The 23,352-nt window shown below is 37.9% G+C and overlaps 3 protein-coding genes across 3 annotated transcripts; 2 read left to right on the top strand and 1 right to left on the bottom strand.

Annotated features, from left to right (window-relative positions):
* Positions 1-7,792, top strand: LOC137821495 (uncharacterized). The gene is made up of 10 exons (XM_090297534.1): positions 1-67; positions 5,541-5,642; positions 5,881-6,024; positions 6,108-6,349; positions 6,432-6,638; positions 6,712-6,804; positions 6,876-6,977; positions 7,058-7,267; positions 7,357-7,521; positions 7,601-7,792. The coding sequence occupies exons 2-10, from the start codon at positions 5,552-5,554 to the stop codon at positions 7,631-7,633; spliced, it is 1,287 nt and encodes a 428-aa protein (XP_090153660.1). The 5' UTR covers positions 1-67; positions 5,541-5,551; the 3' UTR covers positions 7,634-7,792.
* On the top strand, positions 1,888-5,412 carry LOC137822225 (uncharacterized). Its single transcript, XM_090297721.1, has 3 exons — positions 1,888-4,516; positions 4,598-4,703; positions 4,783-5,412. The coding sequence occupies exons 1-3, from the start codon at positions 1,923-1,925 to the stop codon at positions 5,410-5,412; spliced, it is 3,330 nt and encodes a 1,109-aa protein (XP_090153847.1). The 5' UTR covers positions 1,888-1,922.
* Positions 7,793-9,255: 1,463 nt separating the features above from the next.
* Positions 9,256-11,244, bottom strand: LOC137835715 (uncharacterized). Its single transcript, XM_090297720.1, has 3 exons — positions 11,161-11,244; positions 10,898-11,031; positions 9,256-10,453 (listed from the first exon to the last, which is right to left on the bottom strand). The coding sequence occupies exons 1-3, from the start codon at positions 11,242-11,244 to the stop codon at positions 9,256-9,258; spliced, it is 1,416 nt and encodes a 471-aa protein (XP_090153846.1).
* Between the last annotated feature and the right edge of the window lie 12,108 nt (positions 11,245-23,352).

Genomic DNA, 23,352 nt, shown 5'->3' with positions numbered 1-23,352 from the left:
TTTTGCTACTGCCGGATCTGACGGTGCTTTTAATTTCTGGGACAAGGACAGTAAACAGAGGCTCAAGGTTCCTGCTTTGTTTAATACTCTATTCTTACTTGTCCTCTCATTCTTACAGTAAATTCATCTTTACTAATTTGATCAGAAACCTTATCACGGTTTTTAGATTGTTTACTGTTTCACTCCTTATATGCATTAAATAGAATGGCAGTGAGATAACTGTTATTTGGTTTGCATATCAGCCTTCCCCTGAATGTCTATCAACATGTTGCTGGCTTAAGCGGTTACTTGGCTGTTAAATATTTGAGCTTCTTTAGAGACATTAAAATGCATTTCTTATGAGTTTTTTTTACTAGATTTGGATATTTGCACCACTTCTACTGGCCTAATTTTAATGTGATATAACTATCATTCGTGATTGGCCTCTTCACTATCTAGACATAAAAAAGGCCTTCTAGCACAGTTAGTTGCAATAAGAGGTTTTACTAGGTCTGGTGACACATGCCTTGTCTACATCTTTCATTTCTCTTTGTATGAGCAAAAACAGTTTCCCTGTGCTTTGAGATTAATCATTTTATCCTCTCCCTCCATTCTCCATTTGGCCTATGCATTTATCTTGTTTATGCTAATGACATTGTCATTGCTGGAGATGACTCTGCGATATCCACCACTAGCTCAAATCCCTCTGAAATATTTCTTAAGCATTGAGGTCGCTCAATCATGCTCTACCATTGCCATTTCTAAGTAGTCTATGAATATTTGTGGCCCTACATTCTTAAGAGAGTATCCTTTTCCTGAAATTTCTTACTGTTCTCTCTCTAAACCTTATCTCTTTCTATTAAACCCTTTTACCATTATTTAATTTTTAAAATGTTACTCAGTTTTAATTCTGGTAAGGGAAAGCTATTACAACAAACCAAAATAACAGGGATAAAAACAAAAAGAAAATGCAATAGTATAGAATAATACTACAATTAGAAGATACGTTACAATGAACCTTATCTCTCTAAACCTTATCTCTTTCTATTAAACCCTTTTACCATTATTTAATTATTAAAATGTTAGGTAAGAGAAAGCTATTACAACAAACCAAAATAACAGGGATAAAAACAAAAAGAAAATGCAATAGTATAGAATAATACTACAATTAGAAGATACGTTACAATGAACCTTATCTCTCTAAACCTTATCTCTTTCTATTAAACCCTTTTACCATTATTTAATTATTAAAATGTTAGGTAAGAGAAAGCTATTACAACAAACCAAAATAACAGGGATAAAAACAAAAAGAAAATGCAATAGTATAGAATAATACTACAATTAGAAGATACTAGTTCAAATGTTGCCAGTGGCCCCACTTTAAATTGCTTACGATTAGAATTCTACATATCTTGGGTTTAGCAATTAAAAAGTAAGAACAAGAAGATGCAAGACCGCTCCAATTGTTACCAAAATAAATCCTTCAAATAACATTTTCTTAACTAGTTGGAACTAAGTAAAATTATGAATAGTACAATACGATACCGTTTTAGAAATAAAAAATATGTAAAATTTAAAAATCGTTATATAATAATCTAAAAATTGCAATAGAAAAGAAACAGAGAGGTTTGAGATGATTTTTGAATCTTTTATACTGGAGAATCTAGTATTCTTATGCATGAAAATAATGAATTCAATAGTTGTGGTCGGACTCTATTATAGATTTATGACCACATTTTCCACTTATTTTGTTATTTTCTTAATGTATCTCAAAAGTATAGTGATTAATTACTCTATCTTATTCACTCTTGCTGCATTTCACTTTATACACTTATTTCACTTCTATTCTTTTACGCATTCTAATATTCTTGTTGACACATGTGTTTTTTTTTTAACTTTCATGCTAGGTTTGCTTTATTTTTATCAAACAATTCCATTTAGATATGGATAAGTCTTGGATTAACATGCCTCGAAATACATGTCAGTACATGGATGGATTGAATAAATTTTTGGACTTTGCATTTGCTAATAAGAGCGTTGAGGGTAAGATAATTTGCCCATGTCCGAAATGCAATCTTAAAAAATGGCAAACTCGAGAAGCAACACATGAGAACTTGATTCTTCATCCTTTTCCAAAAGGTTATACATTCTGGCTTCTACATGGCGAGACAAGTTTTGTACAAAATACGACTGAAACACCTCCAGTTTTCCAATCAAATGAGCATAAAGTTTCTGGTAATGATCCCATGCGTGTCATGGTTAATGACGCATTCGGAAATTTTTTCTATGATGATAACGTGGAGGATGATGAGGATATGCGTCCTAGATCAAGCGAAATGATGCCTGATGAAATTGCTGAGTATCTGAAGTTTATGCATGATGGGCAACAAAGTTTGTATGAAGGATGTGACAAGTATTCTAAACTTTCTTTCTTGCTCAAATTGTACCACATCAAATGTCTATGTAGAATGACTGACAAGGCAATGTCAATGATATTGGAGTTGTTAGCAGATGCCTTTGATTATGCTAAAATTCCATGTTCCTTCTATGAAGCTAAGAAAATCATTAATAAGCTTGGCCTTCATTACACCAAAATTGATGCTTGCCCAAATGATTGCATGTTGTACTATGGAGAAGACAAAGACAAAGAAGTTTGTAAGAAATGTAATGAATCTAGATGGAAAAGAAGAAAGAAGAACAAGACTATTGATGGTACTCTGAAAAAGCAAAAGAAAGTTCTTGCTAAAGTTTTAAGATATTTTCCATTGAAGCCACGCTTACAACGAATGTTTATGTCTTCTAAAATAGCCGAGCATATGCAATGGCATGCATCAGGAAGTACAAATGAAGGCATACTAAGGCATCCGAGGGATTCTGAAGCATGGAAGAACTTTGATCTAATAAATCCTCAATTTGCTTCAGATGCTCGAAATGTTAGACTTGGTTTGGCAGCTGATGGATTCAATCCATTCGGTGATTTGAGTACAAGTCATAGTACTTGGCCTATTGTACTCATACCCTACAATCTTCCTCCTTGGATGTGTATGAAGCAAAGTTCATTCATTCTTTCCATGATCATTCCCGGTAAAAGAGCACTAGGAAATGATATTGATGTTTATTTAAGGCCATTAATTGAAGAATTAAAAGAGCTATGGAACAATGGACTTAAAACTTTTGATTTATATAGCAATGAAGTGTTTAATATGCATGCAGCTATATTGTGGACCATTAGTGATTTTCCTGGTCTTGGAACCTTATCTGGGTGGAATACACATACTGGGTTGGCTTGCCCTAGGTGTAATTTTGACACTACTCCTAAGAAGATTCAGGGTAAATTTTGTTTCATGAATCATCGACGTTGGTTAAATGCAAGACACAAATTCAGATTAGCCCGCATTCATTTTGATGGAAGTGTGGAAAATAGAAATCCTCCTTTGACAATATCAGGAACAGATGTCTTAAGACAAGTTGAGAATGTCAATATCATATTTGGGAAAGAACCAGAAGTTGAGGAACTGGGGAAACGACAACGCAGAGATCACCAAGCTATTGATGGCCCTCTACAATGGCGAAAAAAAAGTATATTTTTTGAACTTCCTTATTGGGTAAACAATTTATTGCACCATAATCTAGATGTTATGCACATTGAAAAAAATGTATGTGATAATGTGGTGTATACATTATTGAACCAAGGAAAAAAATCAAAAGATAACCTAAAGGCACGAAAGGACTTAAAAGATTGGGGTGTTAGACCTGATCTTTGGCCTGATGAAAATAATAAATATCTTCCTGCTATATATACATTGACAAAAGAAAATAAGCATACATTTCTGACAACACTAAAGAACATCACTGTTCCAGATGGCTACTCAAGTAACATTAGTAGATGTGTTGATGTCAAACAATGTAAGCTTGGAGGATTGAAAAGTCATGATTCACATGTTTTGATGGAGCAACTTCTACCTTTAGCAATGAGAAAGACACTCCCTAAGGAAGTGTGCTATGTTTTGATTGATTTGTGTTCATTTTTTAGAAACTTATGCAGTAAAGTTTTAAAAGTGGATGAACTTAACCAACTGCAAAATAGAGTTGTTCTCACATTATGTCACATGGAGATATTATTTCCTCCTGCATTTTTTACAGTCATGGTTCATTTGATTGTGCATTTGGTGGAAGATGCCAAGCTTGGAGAACCTGTCCAGTATAGATGGATGTATCCCATTGAGAGATATTTAGGAAAGTTGAAATCTTATGTGCGTAACAAGGCACAACCAGAAGGCTCAATAGCTGAAGGCTACATGGCTGAAGAGTCTTTAACCTTTTGTTCAAGATATTTAAATGAAATTGAGACTGTATTTAATCGAATAAGGCGTGTTGATGATGAACCAGACACTATATCATCTAGTGCAAGCACTTTGTTTCCACCTGTTGGAAAACCAATTGGGTCTTTTACTTACTTCTCTTTATCAGCAAAGGAAAAGTTACAAGCACATCGTCATATATTGACTAATTGTGCCCAAGTTGACCCTTTTCTTCAGTAAGTACTTTGACTTTATAACTTATTATGATTCATCTGCAATTGAACACTAACCATGTAATTATTATTTATTTAATTTAGAGAGTTTAGAGACATTATACGAAGACAATTAAGAAGTCGTACACGGTCATCCTCTGTGATAGATAAGAGAGTTCATAGAGAATTTGCAGAATGGTTTTCTCGTCGTGTATGTATAATTTATATTGTTGACTTTTGATTATATTGAATATATAGAATTGTTTTGATCATATTTTCCTCTTTTTTAGATAAGAAATGAGTTGAATGGACCTCACTCAGATGATTTAAAGTTCTTAGCTATGGGGCCAATTGATTGTGCAAAACGTTACAATGCTTACAATGTAAATGGCTTCAAGTTCCGTACATTGGAGAGAGATGAAGGACTTAAAACACAAAACAGTGGGATATTTGGTACTTTTGGGACAAGGAGTTATGCAAGTAGCATCGACAATCAAATGCAATTTGGGGGTGTGCCTTATTATGGAAAATTGGTAGACATAATTGAGATAAACTATAATGGTCGATTTTCTGTTACTTTGTTCAAATGTATGTGGGCTAATACAACTACTTCTAGAGGGATTATGACAGATGATCTTGGATTTACACTAGTAAACTTTACACGTTTGATACACATTGGTGATAATGATGATGATGAACCATACATCCAAGCTAAAGAAGCACAAATGGTTTATTATGTAGTGGATGAATTAGCTAAAGATTGGAGCATTCCTGTGCATCTAAAGCCACGAGACTTATATGACATGGGAGAAGATAATGATGTCACTTTTCATGAATGTGAAGCATTTGTACAAAACAATTTTGAAACTTTATTTGTCAATGGAGAAGGGAGTATATCGTTAACAAGGTCCTATTTTTAATTGAACACTTGTATATTATTTTTGTTTAAATTATCATCCTTATTGCTTATACATTATTGTTTATGCATGCATTATATTATGATTTGTTGAATTTCTATTTTGACTTGTATTAATGTTATTATTTCAAGAATACCTGAAGATGAAGAAAATGTCCATCAAGAAGACTAGAGCAACAGAACATGATACTCTCAATAACACTTTTGACCAACTTGCAGCCCTTAATAACTCAAGTAAGTTCATACACAACTTCCATTTAGTGAGATGTTTGTACTTATATTTTAATTTGGCATTCTCTTTAAAAATATATTATTTTTCACATGTATTCATTTAATTATTATGCAACACCTCATGTGAATTCTCATCCTATAGAGAATAATAATAAGAAGCCTCCTCCCCCACATGCACCTCATAGGTTGATTTCTATTACTAAGAACAATTCTGCACCTGAATTTCAATTTGATAATACAGATGAATCTGTCCATGAATCTACATCTGAACCTACACCAAGGTTACAATCTGATGAAGAAAGGGAAGAAAATGTGGGTATTGAGATGCAAACTGAACAATCAAAGCATGTATCACGTAAAAGATCATGGCTTGTTGATGTCATTGGTAAGCTTGAATCAATACATTGCAAACTCACATTGTATTTGTTTTTTATGTTCGTCCTCTTAAACTAACAATAATTTTGACAGATAGTGAAGGCAAAAAGGTTAGGAAACAATTAACAGCAAATGATGTTTGGTTTTTATCTGTTGGTGAGAGGATTCTTGTTAACTGGAATAACGAGAACCAACCAGTTGATGACAGTGGAGCATTGTTGAATAGGTTTTTAGGTCATGTTGCAAGAAATGTTAATGCATTTCCTATTAGCTATCAAAGTTGGAGGAAGATTCCCAAAGATTACAAAGAAGATATACTTAAGAAAACCATTCAAGTAATTATTTTTGGATTTTTCTGTGTTTTAATTGATATTATATTGAAATTATCTTAAATTTACTTGTGTAATAATTTTGAAGGCTAAGTTTGAAGTTGAATCTGATGCTCATGTAAGATATATCTTCAAATCACTTAACACAAAGTGGACTGAGTATAGGCAACAACTATGGCAACAAAGAAATGATGGAACACACAATAGAGATGAAATTATTGCAATGTGTCCAAAAGTAATGAATAAAGACCATTGGGCTTCTTTTGTTGACTACCGTTTAAATTCAAGGACAAAGGTAATAAAAACTACTTTATTATTTAAAGTGTTGATTTATTTATATTTAGTTCTTTTACTACATGTATGCTTAGGAAATTGCCAAAAAGAACAAGGATAATAGAAAGAAGCAAACAGTTCCTCATACTGGTGGATCCAAGAGCATTGCACGGAAGAAAGATGAGATGGTAACTTGATTCTCCTATAATTTTTATTATATCATATATCATGATTCATATACTTTTATTACATTTTATAGGAGAAAGAGCTTGGTCGCAAAGTTAGTAGGGGAGAAGTATGGGTAGCAACACATAAACATGCTAACGGAGAATTTGTGAATGATGGGGCAAGAGAGATTGGGGTAAGTATCATTTTTGTAAAGATGAAAACTCAACCAAATTGGATGTGAGCTTCATTTATAACTTTTTTCATTATTTGTAGGAAAAGATTCAAGCATATGAGTCAAATACATCTTCCCTCTCACATGATATATCAATTGATGATTCACTAGCTCATGCCTTTGGAAGTGAAGAACATTGTGGTCGTGTTCGAGGGATGGGATTGGGACCTTGCCCTTCTCATGTGTTTGGATATACTAGAAATTCTCGCACTGGGATATCTTCAACTACTTATAGAGAATTGGAGAATCAGGTTTTTGAACATGTATTTTCTTATGTAGCAATTTTTTAATGTGTATGGTTTTCTCACTCTTTTTCATGATAAATTGTGTTTTAATATAGGTTATTGCATTAAAGTCACAATTGGATGAACAAAATAAAAGATATGAAGAACGTGAAAAAAGATATGAAGAACATGAAAAAAGATTTGAGATAATGATGAATTTTTTCTTTCAAAGTTATCAAGGTCAATTGCCTCCTGAGTTGACTATGTTCAATCGTTCATCGGTAATGTTTAAAAAATTTAAATAACTTGTTTTATTTTTCAGATTTACATTTCTAATTGTGATATATGTTTATATTGTAGGTGTCTGATCAAGGAAGTGTGCCAAAAAATTAGGAAGGCAAAACCAAAACCATAATAATAATGCACCAAACACACTCATTCAACAAATAAAGAATTCATGTGGGATTAGAACGTGATCAAAACCGATCCTGCAGTCATATACTGGTTTTATCTTGTTCATTAATGAGTTTAAACTGGTATTAATGAGTTTAAATTTTGTGGAAAAAATGAAAATTTTGCTGGATTACTTCTTATTTTGCTTTAACTTGTTTTTTTTAATTGGTGTATTGATCTGTTGATGTGTTTGATGTTGATTTATAGTCTTTTTTAGTTTTTTTTGTTGGATTTGAAAGCTTGGTAGTGTTATGTTTAGGTGTTTTCCTTGTTTTTGTGTTGGCTAGTTTTGACAAGGTTGTTGGATCTTTCTTTTCAGTAGTGTATGAAAATGATTAAGACAAATTCCTCCACATGCTCCATCACTCATAGCATATTTGCATGGCTAACCTAGTCATGTGTAGTTCAAGCCTTCATTTGAACATCTTGAAATAGCATAAATTGACATCTCTTAAACAAACAAATCATGACATGACTTGTTTTATTATTGAAGTCCAATCAACTAGTAAGGAATTGAAAATGTTTTTGGATGTTGATTCTTCTTCAAAAGAGATTAAGATGAAGTTGGATAAGTTCTATATGGTTAAGATTCTTCATGCCGTGCACCTTGATTTTGATTAAGTTTGAGTCCAAATCCTAATCGGTCAAGAAATTTCATCAATTTCAAATGGTTATAGATTTATGACCACATTTTCCATAGGTACTGTCAGATATGTTGGTTATGTACATGATATGTCATGGTTATAAGTCATTAAATTGATACAAAGTTGAGATTTATGACCTCTTTTTTTTTTCTTTTTTTTTTCAGCAAAGCTAGTTTAAATTGTTAAAGATTCTTTGTCCAGGTAAATGAATAAAAAAAAACAAATTTCATAATTTTGAAACCTATGGTATTTTTTAAGGAGGTTCTAAAACATTTTATGGACGTTTTGAAACCCATGGTATTTTACGGGGGTTTTGAAACCTATGGTATTTTATGGAGGTTTTAAAACCCATGGTATTTGGAGGTTTTGAAACCCATGGTATTCTACGGAGGTTTTGAAACCCATGGTATTTTACGAAGGTTTTGAAACCCATGGTATTTTACGGAGGTTTTGAAACCCATGGTATTTTACGGAGGTTTTGAAACCCATGGTATTTTGAAAGGCTTTTCCTGAGGTTTAAAAAAACCCTGGGGAACACATTCCCCAGAAATGGTTTAGCGGGGGAAACTACAACCCTGGGTAAATGACTTAATGGAGGTTTTAACCCTAGATAATGTAAAAATAAACCCTTGTTAAAACCATTTTTTCTTGTAGTGAGAGTGATAGCAAATTAAAAGTATCGAAAACTAAAAAAAAAAACTAATGCAAAAATAAAAAATTATTTTCATATTATTTGTCAACTTGTTGGTTTTTTTAGAATAAATCAAAGGAAGATATATATTTAATTATCTTTGCAAACAATTACATTTATATTACTTGCAGTAACTAACTCTTAAATGATTTTAAGAGCAGTTACCAAAAAATATTAAATCAACAATTAAAATAGAAGAATAAAATATCACGTGCACTTACGTGTATTTATTTGCAGTTAAAAAATACAATATCCAACACTCCTCCTTGATTTTTTGAACTGCAAATTCCATTCTTCTGTCTTGAGAACTCAAACTTGTTGGCTGGAGGTGGCTTGGAAAACAAATCTGCAAAAATTCTTCTTTTCATCCTCGCTTTGCTTAATCTCCATTCAACACCTTTTGATTTGACATAAGGTGCAGATTCTAAAAGACTTTTGTCAAAGCCGAAACTGATAAGATAATCATCATCAATTCTGTTATACCATGTTCTGGGAATATCTTTTAAGCCATAAATAGCTTTAGACAACTTATAAACTTTGTCTTCTTTTCCTTCAACAATGAAACCTATAGGTTGCTCAACAAAAAATTCTTCTTCAAGAAATCCATTAAGGAATGTTGACTTGACATCCATTTGATGTACCTTTCTATCTCGAGGTATGTCAACAAGCTCCCGAGTTTTGTTCTTCTCAATCATATACACTTCCTCCATTGCCTTTTTCGACTTTGGGTCATTGATAACTTCTTTGTGATCAGCAGGTTCTTTGTGATTAGCAGATTCACATACTACAACGTTACATCTATGATATATGTCAGAGAGTAGTCGATTGCCTTTAATCAGTGGATCATCTTTCATTTCAGATTTTTGCATCTTGAGAAGCCCTTGACCAGTCAGCTCCTCCTGAAATAGATCTAATGAGAAACTTTTGCCTCTCATTTGTACCTTGAACAAATCTTGTCCTGTAGTATCCTTGATCAAACAGTGGTTATCTTCAAAAAACACCTTGAAGCCTTTTTGTAGCAACTGACCAACACTCAACAAATTTTGGTCTATGTTAGGTACATATAACACATTAGTAATTGTTTTAGTACCTGAATGTGTTGCTACAACATTGGTTCCTATTCCTTTTACTGAAATGTGACCCCCATGGCCTATCTTGACCTTTGAAATTTTTGAAGGCTTCAACTTCTTGAAATGTTTTTTGTCATAAGTCATGTGGTTTGTGCATCCACTATCAATTAGCCACGATGCACTTGAAATATTGTTGGAGAAACCAGTTGCAACGAAAAGTACATCCTCCTCATTTGCAATTTGAGCATCTACATCTTGTTGCTCACTTTGGTTTAATTCTTGTTGCTCACTTTGGTTTCTACAAATGACTGCTTCATGCCCAAGTTGATTGCACTTGTTGCACTTAGCATCAGGCCTTCTCCAACACTTAAACGGTGGATGACCTAACTTGTTGCAATGCTTACAAGGAGGGTAATTTCTCCTTTTGTTGTTATTGTGTGCAACAACTTCTCCATTTTCTTGCTAGTTTTGCTTGATCTTGCTACCTTTGTTTCTCCAGCCACCTTCATGTTTGGCTGTTAAGGCTTCTTCTATTGCTCTATCTTGTCTCATGGCTCTTCTTTGTTCTTGGGCCTGTAAAGTATTTAAGAGCTCTGCAAGAAAAGTGCCTCTATATTTTCCAACTCAAGGTGATTCCTAAAAATGTCAAGAATCTTGTTCTATGTGGCTAGTGGAATCACATCATGATTTCTCCTTTTGTTGTTATTGTGTGCAACAACTTCTCCATTTTCTTGCTAGTTTTGCTTGATTTGTTTATAGGTCCTTTGTGTTCTCTAGGGTTGTTATGGTGGCTTCAAACCTCTCTGGAACCGTTACAAGCAGTTTTTCCACAATTGTTGAATCTTTTAACACAGATCCAAGCAACCTCACTTTGTTGGCAATGCTTAGAAGTTTGTCAGAGTACTCTTTTACGGATTCTGAATCCTTCATTCTCTATAGTTCAAACTCCTTGATTAGATTCAGCACTTGCATTCCACGAATCCTCTCATCACCTTCATATTTTGCCTTAAGGTAATCCCAGATTTCTTTTGCTGACATCAAGGACATTATCCTTGTGAATACCATGGGAGATACAATTGCAAATAGACATGCTTTTGCCTTTGATCTTTTCATCTTCTTTTCCTTCTGTGATTTTATTTGTGCCATAGTAGGGTTTTCTAGAAGGGACACTAGCGCAAAAATGTAAAATAAATGCGGTTATTTTACATTTACAAATGCGGTTATAGAACCGCATTTGATCAGCACCATTCGTAAATCGGAGATATACAAATGCGGTCATAGAACCGCATTTATAAATTTGATTTACAAATGCGGTTAATTAAAATAACCGCATTTGTATATTATTCTGAATGAGGGATGAGGGTTTAGGGGTTTAAGATTTACGAATGTGGTCTTGGTAATAACCGCATTTGTAAATAGGTAAATCACATTTACAAATGCGGTTTTGGTAAATGACCGCATTTGTAAATAGTGTTTTTTTTTAAGTGCAGTTTGTATTGTGCATAAACCATATAAATTAATAACCTGCATAATGATCAAACCCAGCCAGACAAATACAGAAATATAGTAATCAATTGAGATCATCAAATGTACATTTACAAGTAATCAAATTACATATACATAAAACCACTATTGTTTACCTATGCTAGAGTTATAAAAATTTATGAAATTTGTGGACCAAGAATCTCTAACATATGAAATGCCTTCCTCATTCATTGGTGTTTCTTCTGTGAATAACTGCATTGCAAAGTTGACATAAATTAGTTTTTAGATATATATATGTTTAAGAATTATAAAAATGATTTAACATATATAGTACCTCTTTCCAACCAGTTTTAACACCTAGTCTTATAATGGTAATCATCCATTGCATAATGTAATAGCCACACTCATAGCTTCCTGGTTGTTTATTACACTATAATTCAATAAAAAGTAATATGTTAGTATATTGATAAACAATGATAATAGAGTAAGAAAAAAATTACAAACCTTTATTCTTATCCAATTCAAATTATTTGAACTTGATCGACCTTTTAGGATGTTATATCCACGCCATGAACTGGTTAATACAAAAAACCTCGTTAGTAGATGGTTAATTAGTAACATATACAAAGTTCAGTTTATAATGTACTTACGTATCAATGATATCCTTAAATTTTGTGGGAATCTTCTTGTGTAGGGAACAAAACCACACAGCAGTCTTATCAACCATTGATAAGACAAGTAACTGCCAATGATGCCTATATCATCAATGAAAAGAGTTAGGAAATATTTAAAACATGAAATAATAATAATTGATGACATATAATTAAACTTACTCATTAATATAAGGGCATAAATAAATTTGTTTTCCCTCTTTTTCCAGGGTGTTAGTGATGTATGCTTGAGTCTCAGATGAGTTTGGTCCAACGGGATTAGTATATGCAAGATCTAAGAATCCATACATATTTTCCTTCCCCTCAGTGATACAGACTCTATGCAAAAACCTACAAGTTTTTAGTTAAAGCACAATCAATAATAATTTAACATAAAGTAAATTGAATAATAGGTAAAGATACTTACATCATAAAAAACTGAATTATACTTATATTGAGCTCCTGTTTCCCAGATATAAATTATAATAAATCTATGTTGTAAATCATCACTGGCAGTTCAGTGTTTATTTGAAAAAATTTCTTCCATTGAATAGAATCAGCTGGATGTCGGTACATGCCATCGCATTTCCTCTCATCTGCATGCCATCTAAGATTCTTAGCATCGTCTGGGTTTGCAAACAAACGCTTCATCCTTGGAATGATGGGAAGATACCACATAACCTTCATTGGGGGTCCATGCTTTTCCATCTCATCAATAGAATCATCATCTTTTTGTTTCAACTTATAACGTGATAACCCACACCTCAGACAACTTTTCAACAATTCAAAATCTTTCCGGTATAATATAAAATCATTAGGACATGCATGTATCTTTTTGTACTCCATACCCATTGGACAAAGAATCTTTTTGGCCTCGTAATTACGATTAGGTAGAGTATTTCCCTCTGGAAGCATATCCTTCAATAGCTGGAGCAATTCCGTGAAGCTTTTATCAGTCCATCCGTTTATTGCCTTCAAATTCATCAATCTTAACATCGCCGACAACTGTGTGAAGTTAGTTGATCCAGGATACAAAGGAGTCTCTGCATCTCTTGACATACTTCCATATCCATGCGCTTTTGCAAAACACTCAGCTCCCACATCACGAATCATGTCCTCCAATCGATCATCATCTCCATCATCGTGTACTGCTTCATCCATGGTAGAACCCACATATTCTTCAGTTACGGAAACACGTGGTAAATTTAATAATTCACCATGCCATGTCCAAGTTGTATAAGATCGAAGAAACCCATCACATAGCAGGTGTTCCCTCATGATACTCACATCCAGTATCCTTCCATTCAAACAGTTAACGCACAGACACCTGATCTTTGCTCCATCATGACCACTAATAATCGCGTTACGCTCCGCAAATTGTATAAATTCCTCTACTCCCCTTTCGTACTCATCACTTATACGAACAACATTAATCCAACCTCGATCCATTATATATTCTGGAATAGTTAGGATTTTCTAATAATTAGTATTCTATCTCACACATTTGCCGAGGGTCGAACACCCCCGGACTCAATCCAAACACGATAATTCTATTCTAAAAGTAACAACTAACATAACATTAAACTTTTATTAAAATGTAATTAACAACTAACTAAATATATAATATAAATTTAAGAAAATACAAATGATAAAATACAAATTTATATATAATAATATATACATTTTAATACACAAATATAAATTCAAAATATTAAATAAAAATTCAAAAAATTTAAAATACAACACTAACCTTAACGTGAACCAAGTTGCTGGTGATCAGCGAAGCGGTGGCGGTGACGGCGGAAGCGGTGGCGGTGGCGGAGTAGGGACAGACCAGCGAAGACCAATGGAACAGTAAGCTAGCTAAAATGCAAATGCGCCAACGAAGTAAGGAACGAAAATACCAATGCCAACGAAGTAAGGAACGAAAATGAATGAATGAATGAACGAACGAATGAACGAAACTTACAATGGTGAAAATGCAGAGAGGACGCGAGCGCAAGAACAGTGGAAACGAAGAGCAGAGAAGAAAGTGAAAGTCTGAAACTGAGTGGCGCGCTTCAAATTTTAGGGTAAAAAGAATTTACAAATGCGGTTCTAAAGTAAAACCTCATTTGTAAATCAATGCCAATGATTTACAAAATCAAATTAATTTAAAAAATGCCACTGCGTTTTTTACAAATGCGTTTAATCGCAAACCCGCATTTAATAAGGAGTATTCTTTTAATCTTTTTGCACTAGTGGGACTGAACCAGTCAGCTCCTCCTCTACAGCTTCCCATCAATCCAATGCTTCTAGGTAGATCTCCATACGAACAACCCACATTTGATAATTGTCTCCATTAAAGACAGGCGGTGCCATTGCTGAAAAATTGGAACCTCCTTCCATTGATGCACTCTACTAACCTCACAGATCCCTCAAGAAGATAGCTCTGATACCAATTGTGTTAGAATGGATGGCTTTAAACTAGAGGGGGAGGGTGAATTGTTTAAAGAGAATTTTCGTAAACTTTTAAAACAAGAATGAATTTATCTCAGGAAACAATTGATTTAGAAATTCAGTTCGCCAAAACAGCAAGCAAAAGATGTAGTACCAGAAAAACAATCGGTTGTTTCAAAGAAACAATCGGTTGTTTATACCAGCAAACAACAAATAAAACTCTATTTAAAGAGTTAGAGATAGAGAGATTGTACACAGATGTTTATACTGGTTCACTCCAAACCCAGAGCTACATCCAGTCATCTCAGAAACCCTGAGGATATCCACTAAGCAATCACACCTTGATCACTTACACAACAACCAAGAGAATGACCTTGAACACCTCAAGAAACACACTTTCCTTGGTCAACACACTTACACCAAGATTGCTGATCTTGATCCCCTCAAGAACACACAACCAATCTTAGCAAACACAGAAACAAAACTTGTCTTTACAGAGAGTACAAGGATTACACTTGTTACAGAAGATAATCTGAAATCAATACAAGCAGAATCCTATTCCACAACTTTGATCAATCACACACTCCTAACAATCTCAGCTCTTTGAAAAACTCAAAAACTCTTAGTGAAAACTTGTCAAAGATTGATTGTCAAATCTGTTTTTCTGAATTTATTCCAAGATGTAGTTTGTTAGCAAATCTTAACAAACTTTTAAATTGCATTAAAAGATTGGTCAAAGCATTTAATGACTGGAGCATAAGCAGTTAAAACATTTAAAGCTCAGTCAAAGAGAAAACAGTTTTTCTGTTATGGTCCCAAAACAAACAATCGGTTGTTTCCTCGAATCAATCGGTTGTTTTGGTACTTAACAGTTCAACCTTTTAAAAGCAGTTTTCAATCTTTTTCTCAAAACACCTAAGTATAAACAATCGGTTGTTTCGACAAAACAATCGGTTGTTTTAACTTAGTTTGAAAACATTTTACTTTTACAAAGATTGAGATGCTTATGCTTTAGATTTAATCAAAGGGTGGATTACAACATACAAACTACCCCAGAACTAAGCTAAACCAACACAGCAACATCAAGCACAACATAGGCTTCAACATCCTTCAAAGGATTTGGATTCTTCAAAGCTTGAACACCACTTGGTTCAACAAATTGTTGGCTTTTTAGAATAATTCAAAGGAAGATATTTAATTATCTTTGCGAACAATTACATTTATAGTACTTGCAGTAACTGACTCTTAAATGATTTTATGAGCAGTTACCTAGAAATATGAAATCAACAATTAAAACATAATTAAAATAGAAGAATAAAATATCACGTACACTTATGTGCATTTATTTGCAGGTAAAAAACACAATATCCAACAATACTCTATTAAATAATGGGATAAATGAAAGGATGAAAAACATCTTGTTGGAGAGAGCAAGATGTATCTTGTTTCACTCTAAATTGAATACAAGTTATAAGATAAAGTTAACATAATATATTTCTTAATAATCATTTTTCATCTGCAACTAATAGTTCAAAACTTTGTTTGAAGTATGAACTATTCTATTTTGAGGGGTGTTTGGATGTCTAGTCCATTATCACGTAATTGATGATAAAAACTAGAACCTAGAATCAAGAAAGAGGTGCTAATGGGTTAAAGGACTAAAGTGAAAGGAATCATAATTTGATTGCCTTCTTAAGAAAATGTGATTTTGAGTAGAGACATAACTTTAAATGAAAATTCTCTACTAAAATTTGAAGGAAGTATAAGTAAGTACGAATTGGTGACTTAACAAGTGGAGGTAGACGATGTTATCATACAAATGTTAGAACAAACTTTTAAAGCATCATTTGTTCAGACTTGTATCAATCAAAGTTTAAATAGAAGATCGTCCAAACACATCATCTAGTTGTAATTTATCGGTCTACTATGCGATTGATGAGGTGGAGGCCTTTGATTTGGGTGTAGCAGAAGATATGGATGCATTATCTAAACCATGCTGATAAAATCACTTGTATAGAGTCATATAAGTGGACTATGTAATGAGTGCATAAATTAAAGAAAAAAAAAATGGAGGCTTGAGACTAGAATAAAACACTACTTTTTGTATTAGGCCTTTATTGGACCTTTGTAATTGTTTTTATATATTTTTTTTAATTAGAAACTATTATGAACACTATTTTTGTCTTAGCAAATAAGAGGGTTAGGGAAGGGAAGTATTTGTCTAATCTCTTCCCGCTACACTCTCTACATAAGGAGAAGTCATGTACTAATTTTGATAACTAGAAGGGAATAGAATTGGCTTAAGAATGTGTGAGTTCTATCTTAGGTGTGTAATTTCCTAAGTGGTGAACCATATCTCATTCTTTGTTTATCTTTGGTGTCTAATATCCTAAGTGGCACATTGTTAACCTCAAAGTTCATTGGTTCTTATCTTTGAATTTTCAAGTCAAAGTGGCATATCATCCTTGAATTAATAATTATAATTGTGATGTTCTTAACTTATCAAAATTGTGACATTTTCTTCATTTTTTTTGACCTTTTTCCTCATTTTTCTACAAAGTGGCATATCATCCTTGAATTAATAATTATAATTGTGATGTTCTTAACTTATCAATCATGATTGTGACATTTTCTTCATTTTTTGATCTCTTTCCTCATTTTCTATTTTCTTAATTGTTTAGAGTAAATGGTGAGAACTGATCCTAATGTGAGCATAGATCTTTATCACTATGACTATGCATGAGGAATATCAATCCCCTTTGAAAAATGAAGCTTGTGATCTAGAGGAGATACCTAAGGGGAAAAGGGTTGTAGAATGCAAGTGGGTAAAGAAAATTGAATGATGTGACCCTAAAGTGTTTAATCCTAAAATCAAATTATCTAGAGTGTCCAATGTTCAATTTGTCAAGTATAAAGCTAGTCTAGTTGACAAAGCTAGTCTAGTAGACAAAGACTATAGTCAGAAAGAAGTAGAGGATACTAAGATCTTCTCACATGTGATCAAACATATGGCCATAAAAGTTATGTAAAGCTTGCAACATCCATGGATATGAAGCTAAAGCAAATTGACGTGAAAACTACTTTTCCACCATGGAAATATTGAGGAGGATAATCCGATGTCTTAATATAAATGTTTCGAATAAGCGGGAAAGGAAAACTAGGTTTGCAAACTACATGTATGGTTTGAAGCAATCTCCAAGACGGCGGTACAAAAGGTTTGATGAGTACATTACCTCTCATAGTTACAACAAAAGTCTTTATGATGTATGTTTTATCATAAGAAGGAGGAAGACGGGTCTCGAGTAGACGTTATATTGATAGAGTTTGAACATAAGATGGAGATTCAGAAGTATAAGTCACTATTAAGCAATGAATTTGAGATGAAGGACTTGGGAGTTGCTAGTCGAATTTGGGCATTGAGATGTGATACGGTCGGTCATCGGTAGTCGGTGACGTCAGCAAAGGATAGCCACGTGGACCGTTCTTAGGGAAACACGTGGGCCAGGGAAGCAGATGAGTCATTGAGAAAGTCACCCAAGGGGGGTGATCGGTCGTCAGGGGATGGCGGTCAGAGAGGTTGCGCGATCAACGCCTGGAAGCCGAGGGCGTGGAGCTATGGTGCACCGATCGGTCATCCGGTGTGAGCGATGGTCATCGGGTTTTTGTGTGGCACGCACTTAAGCTGGAAACGAAGGACGTTTCCCAGCGAGAGCGTTGCAAACGAGCCTCGTGTGGCAGAGTACCAGAGAAAGGAGAAGTTAAGTGTTTAGTAGTGTCGTGCACGAGAGTGGCCTAAGAGAGCTAGTAAGTCAGTCGGTGATTGGTGTTCTCTTAACCCATAACGTGCATGGTGCAAAGCAGAGGTGATCGTTCACACAGTAGGTGATGCCTAGTACGTGCGCTTAGCCAAGCCACACTTGGTATTCACGCTGAGGTTGCACGAGACACCTAGTAAAAGAAACGCGCTACGTTACTTCATACATAAATAACTTAGGCGCGCAACAGAGTATATAAAGGCATTTCGCGTTCATGCAGAAGGAGGTAAGATTCATTCTTGCAAGTTACTAGTTTACACAGAGAGAGAGAGAGAATCACAGAGTGCACACGAGTCTCGCTGAGATTCTTAGTTCTGTAGTTCTTTGGTGGTTTTGCAAAGGCTGACTTGAGAGTCGGAGTGCAATCGGCCGCTAGAGGCGCCGTTTGTTGTGTTTCGCAGGTTTGTTTGAAGTTCTTGTGGAGTGCTTGGAGCGTTCTTGCGGAAGACAGAGTTTGACGTGGCGAATCCTTCCACCGTGGGGCCCGTGTGAATTTGTGATCCCATCTACACTTTGCTGTCAGACTTGGTTTGTTCTTGAGATTCTTTGTTGAGAAAATGACAAAGACAAGGCAAGCTTCACCCACGCCATGAGTTGAAGAAGGAGCTGTGACGATGGCGCAGGACTTGGAAATGATGCGTGCGCTGCAAGACAATGTGGCAGCGTCAAGAATGGAGCAAGAAAGGATGCAGGAGGATTTAGCTGCATCACAAAGCAAAAACGAGGAGTTGGACAGAGTGAATGAAGAGTTGCGCAAGGCGCTGCAAGCGCAAAAGGAACGCGCAGCGGAGGAAAGGGTGGCGCCGCCGCTGTCTCCCCCCAGGACTTTCCCCATGCCTTTCTCATATGAGATTATGAGTGCAATGGTGCCACCAAACTTGGTGGGGGTGAAAGCCTCGTTTACAGGGGTGGAGGACCCAGAGACGCATCTGACAGCGTTTCACACCCAGATGATGCTCTCTGGGGGCTCAGATGCAGTGTATTGCAAGCTGTTCATGAGCACCCTGAGCGGGATTGCTCTGGAGTGGTTCGTGAGCCTACCAGATGGCCACATCACTTCGTTTCAGCAGTTCTCCAAGTTGTTCATGGAGCAGTATATCATAAACAGGGCACCCAGTGGTGTCGTATGATTTGTTCGACGTGCGACAAAACCAAGGTGAGTCCCTCAGGGATTACCTTAGTCGTTTTGGAGCTCAGGTATTGAGGCTGCCCAGTAAAGATGAGGATATGCTAGTGCATGCGTTCAAGAAAGGGGTTCTGCCGGGCCCTTCCAGTGAATCTTTGATCAGAAGTCACCCCAGCACCTTCGCGGAGATTAGGCGTCGTGCTGTGGCGCACATCGTGGCAGAAACAGAGGTTTCTGAGAAGAGGGGAAGCGTGGCCCTGACCAAGTCGCGCGGGGGACCGAGCAGGTCTCAGCAGCCGATGAGGGTGCATGAGGCCAAAGAAGGAAAAAGGGCTCAAGGGAAGCCTCGCCCTTACGAGCCTAGGAAGGACCAGGGCAGGGGGCGTGCGAGGGAGAGCAACGTGCCCCCCATGTTTGACTTTGTGGTGGAATTGGCGGAGCTGATCGCCGTTCCAGCCATAGCGGCACGGTTGCGAGCACCAGAGAAGACTGACAAGGTGCTCGAAAGGAAGAAGAACGTGTGGTGTGAGTTTCACTAGGCTTATGGCCACTCACTCCACACTTGCTTGGCGTTGGCACACCAACTCGCGGAGTTGGTAAAAAGTGGCTTTCTGAGTGATTACTTGCGGGAGACGCAAGGTGATCGGGTGTCGGGGCCACCAGTAGAAGATTCGTAGCACGAGGTACCTGTGCATGGGGAGGTGCACACGATCGCGGGGGGCTTCTCCGGAGGAGGGTGTACAGCCTCTCAGAGGAAGAGGTACGCTCGGTCGGTGATGACTGTCGACTCGGTGGAAAAAGATCATTCCCCCGATGCTGACATTACGTTTACAAAGGCGGATCTCCGGGACGTTGTGCCCCACGACAACGATCCTATAGTCATCTCCCTCATCACGGTAGGGAGAAAGGTGCACAGGGTCGTCGTGGACCAGGGAAGCTCGGCGGACGTGATGTTCTGGCCGACGTTCAACAAGCTGCAGCTGTCCCTTGATCATCTGAGGCCATACCCGGGGTGCTTGTATTGCTTCGCAGGGAACCAGGTGGAGGTGTGAGGCTACATAGAGTTGAGGACCACGTTCACGGATAGGACCGTGGCCCGCACTGAAAAAATTAAGTACCTAGTGGTCAATGCCCCATCCGCCTACAACATACTGTTGGGAAGGTCAACGCTCAACAGGTTGGGAGCCGTACCGTCGACGAGGCACATGAAGTTGAAGTTGCCGTCGACGGAGGGGGTGGTGATCACCATTAAGTCGGACCAGAAGGAGGCTAGGTGCTGCTACGAGAACAGCCTCAAGCAGCAAAGGAGTGTGTGCCATGTTACCTCGACACCACCGCCGGGTGTGAATGGGAGGCGATCGGAGGTGGAGATGGTAAGAGGTACACAAGGTGATGTGGAGATGGAGGAAGCGGTGCCGGGGGGCTCAGGGGTGGCCCAAGAAGAAGCTGAGAAAGAAAGCATGATCGCGCCCCGCGAGTCTGGGATCGCGAGGGCGATCATCGCCAGGGAAAGGAGGCCCCACCCTGCTGAGGGGTGGGTGGAGACGGAGATCCAGGGAAAGAAGTTCAAGCTGGGAGGGCCACTCAGCGAGGACATGCGACGACAGATCGCCGGGGTGATTGAGAGGCATCTGGACGCGTTTGCGTGGTCAGCCTCAGACATGCCAGGTATTGACCAAGACTTTCTCTGTCATCGCCTTGCAATGGACCCTCAGGTCCGACAGAGAAGGAGAAAGTTTAATGAGGAAAGGAGGCAGGTGATCCACAAAGAAACCTGCAAGCTCTTGGCCGCGGGGCACATAAGAGAAATCCAGTACCCAGAATGGCTGGCAAATGTGGTACTGGTGAAGAAGTCGAACGACAAGTGGAGAATGTGCGTGGATTTCACCGATTTGAACAAGGCGTGCCCCAAGGACTCCTATGCCCTACCCAGCATAGACGCCCTGGTGGATAGCGCGTCGGGGTGCAAGCTTTCGAGCTTCTTGGACGCATTCTCAGGCTATAACCAGATCAGGATGCATCCGATGGACGAGTGCAAGACCGCGTTCATGACTGAGTGGTCTTGTTACTGTTATAAGGTAATGCCATTCGGGCTGAAGAATGCAGGAGCCACCTACCAAAGGCTGATGGATAGAGTGCTCTCGCCGATTCTGGGAAGGAATGTGCAAGCTTACGTGGACGACATGGTGGTGACTTCACGAGAGAAGGAATAACATGTTGCTGATTTAGAAGAGCTATTTACGACTATCGCCAAATACGGGTAGAAGCTCAACCCAGAGAAGTGTATTTTCGGCGTAGAAGCTAGGAAGTTCTTAGGCTTCCTCTTGACAGAGCGGGGAATCGAAGCGAACCCCGAGAAGTGCGCGGCGATCATGGCAATGAGGAGCCCAGCGTCGGTGAAGGAGGTGCAGCAGCTCACCAGTCGGCTGGTGGCGTTGTCGCGATTCATGTCCGCTGGGGGAGAGAAGGGTCACCCTTACTTCCAATGTCTCAAGCGAAACAGTAGGTTCGTTTGGACTAAGGAATGCGAGGAGGCTTTTGTCAAGCTGAAGGAATATCTGGCAAGCCCACTAGTTTTGTGCAAGCCACAGGTGGGCACCGCTTTCTGCTTGTACTTTGCTGTGACGGAGAGAGCGGTAAGTTCGGTGTTGGTCCAAGAGCAGGGCCAAGCTCAGAGACCTATTTACTTCGTGAGTAAGTGCTACAAGGCCCCGAGGTACGGTATCAGCCCTGGAGAAGGCGGCTCTGGCGGTGGTGTTTTCGGCGAGGAGGCTCCGCCACTACTTTCACAGCTTCACAGTGGTGGTGATGACCGATCTGCCTATCCAGAAGGTGCTGAAGAAGCCAGATGTAGCCGGGAGAATGGTGAAGTGGGTCATAGAGCTGTCTGAGTTTGATATCAGGTACGAGCCCCGAGGACCAATCAAGGGACAGGTGTTTGCGGACTTCGTCGTCTAGTTGTCATCAGGCGTTACACCTTCGGAGGGTTTGGACTTTCGCTGGGTCTTATCAGTGGATGGTTCCTCCAATCAGCAAGGGAGTGGCGCTGGAGTAATCCTAGAAGGCCCAAACGGAGTGCTGATCGAGTAGTCGCTGCGTTTCGCCTTCAAGGCTAGCAACAACCAGGCGAAGTACGAAGCCTTGATTGCTGGAATGTTGCTAGCAATTGAGATGGGAGCAAAGAGTTTGATGGCCAAAAGCGACTCTATGCTGGTCACTGGGCAGGTAACATGAGAGTTCCATGCCAAAGACCCTCAGATGGCTGTATATCTCGAGTATGTATGCACCCTGAAGACGTCCTTTGTAGAGTTCGAGTTGATCCATGTGCCGAGAGAGCAGAATGCCAGAGCCGACTTGCTTGCCAGCTAGCTAGCTCAAGCAAGGGGGGAAGGCAGAGGACCGTCATCCAGGAGACTTTGAAGGTGCCTCGCGCGTTCGTGACGGATAACCAGGTACTTTAAGTGTAGAAGTCAAAGGAGCGTATAGCAGTCGGTCATCGGTCTCTCACTCAGGAAACATTGAGAGCACCTAGGGTTAGAGCGCGACCGTCGAGGTCTGACGAGGTGATGGAGGTTTACGCTGTTGGGAAGGCTGATACGTGGATAACACCGTACCAGAGGTATCTGGCAGATGGGGTGCTTCCGCTGGACCCGACAGAGGGAAAGAGGGTAAAGAAAAGCTCAAGTAAGTTAACTCTTATTGATGGGGATCTCTTTAGATTTGGATTCACCCATCCGGT

The sequence above is a fragment of the Phaseolus vulgaris genome, chromosome 11, assembly GCF_051622355.1.
Source record: "Phaseolus vulgaris cultivar YP4 chromosome 11, ASM5162235v1, whole genome shotgun sequence".
Lineage (NCBI taxonomy): Eukaryota > Viridiplantae > Streptophyta > Magnoliopsida > Fabales > Fabaceae > Phaseolus > Phaseolus vulgaris.
This window is presented reverse-complemented; position numbering and strand designations above follow the sequence as displayed.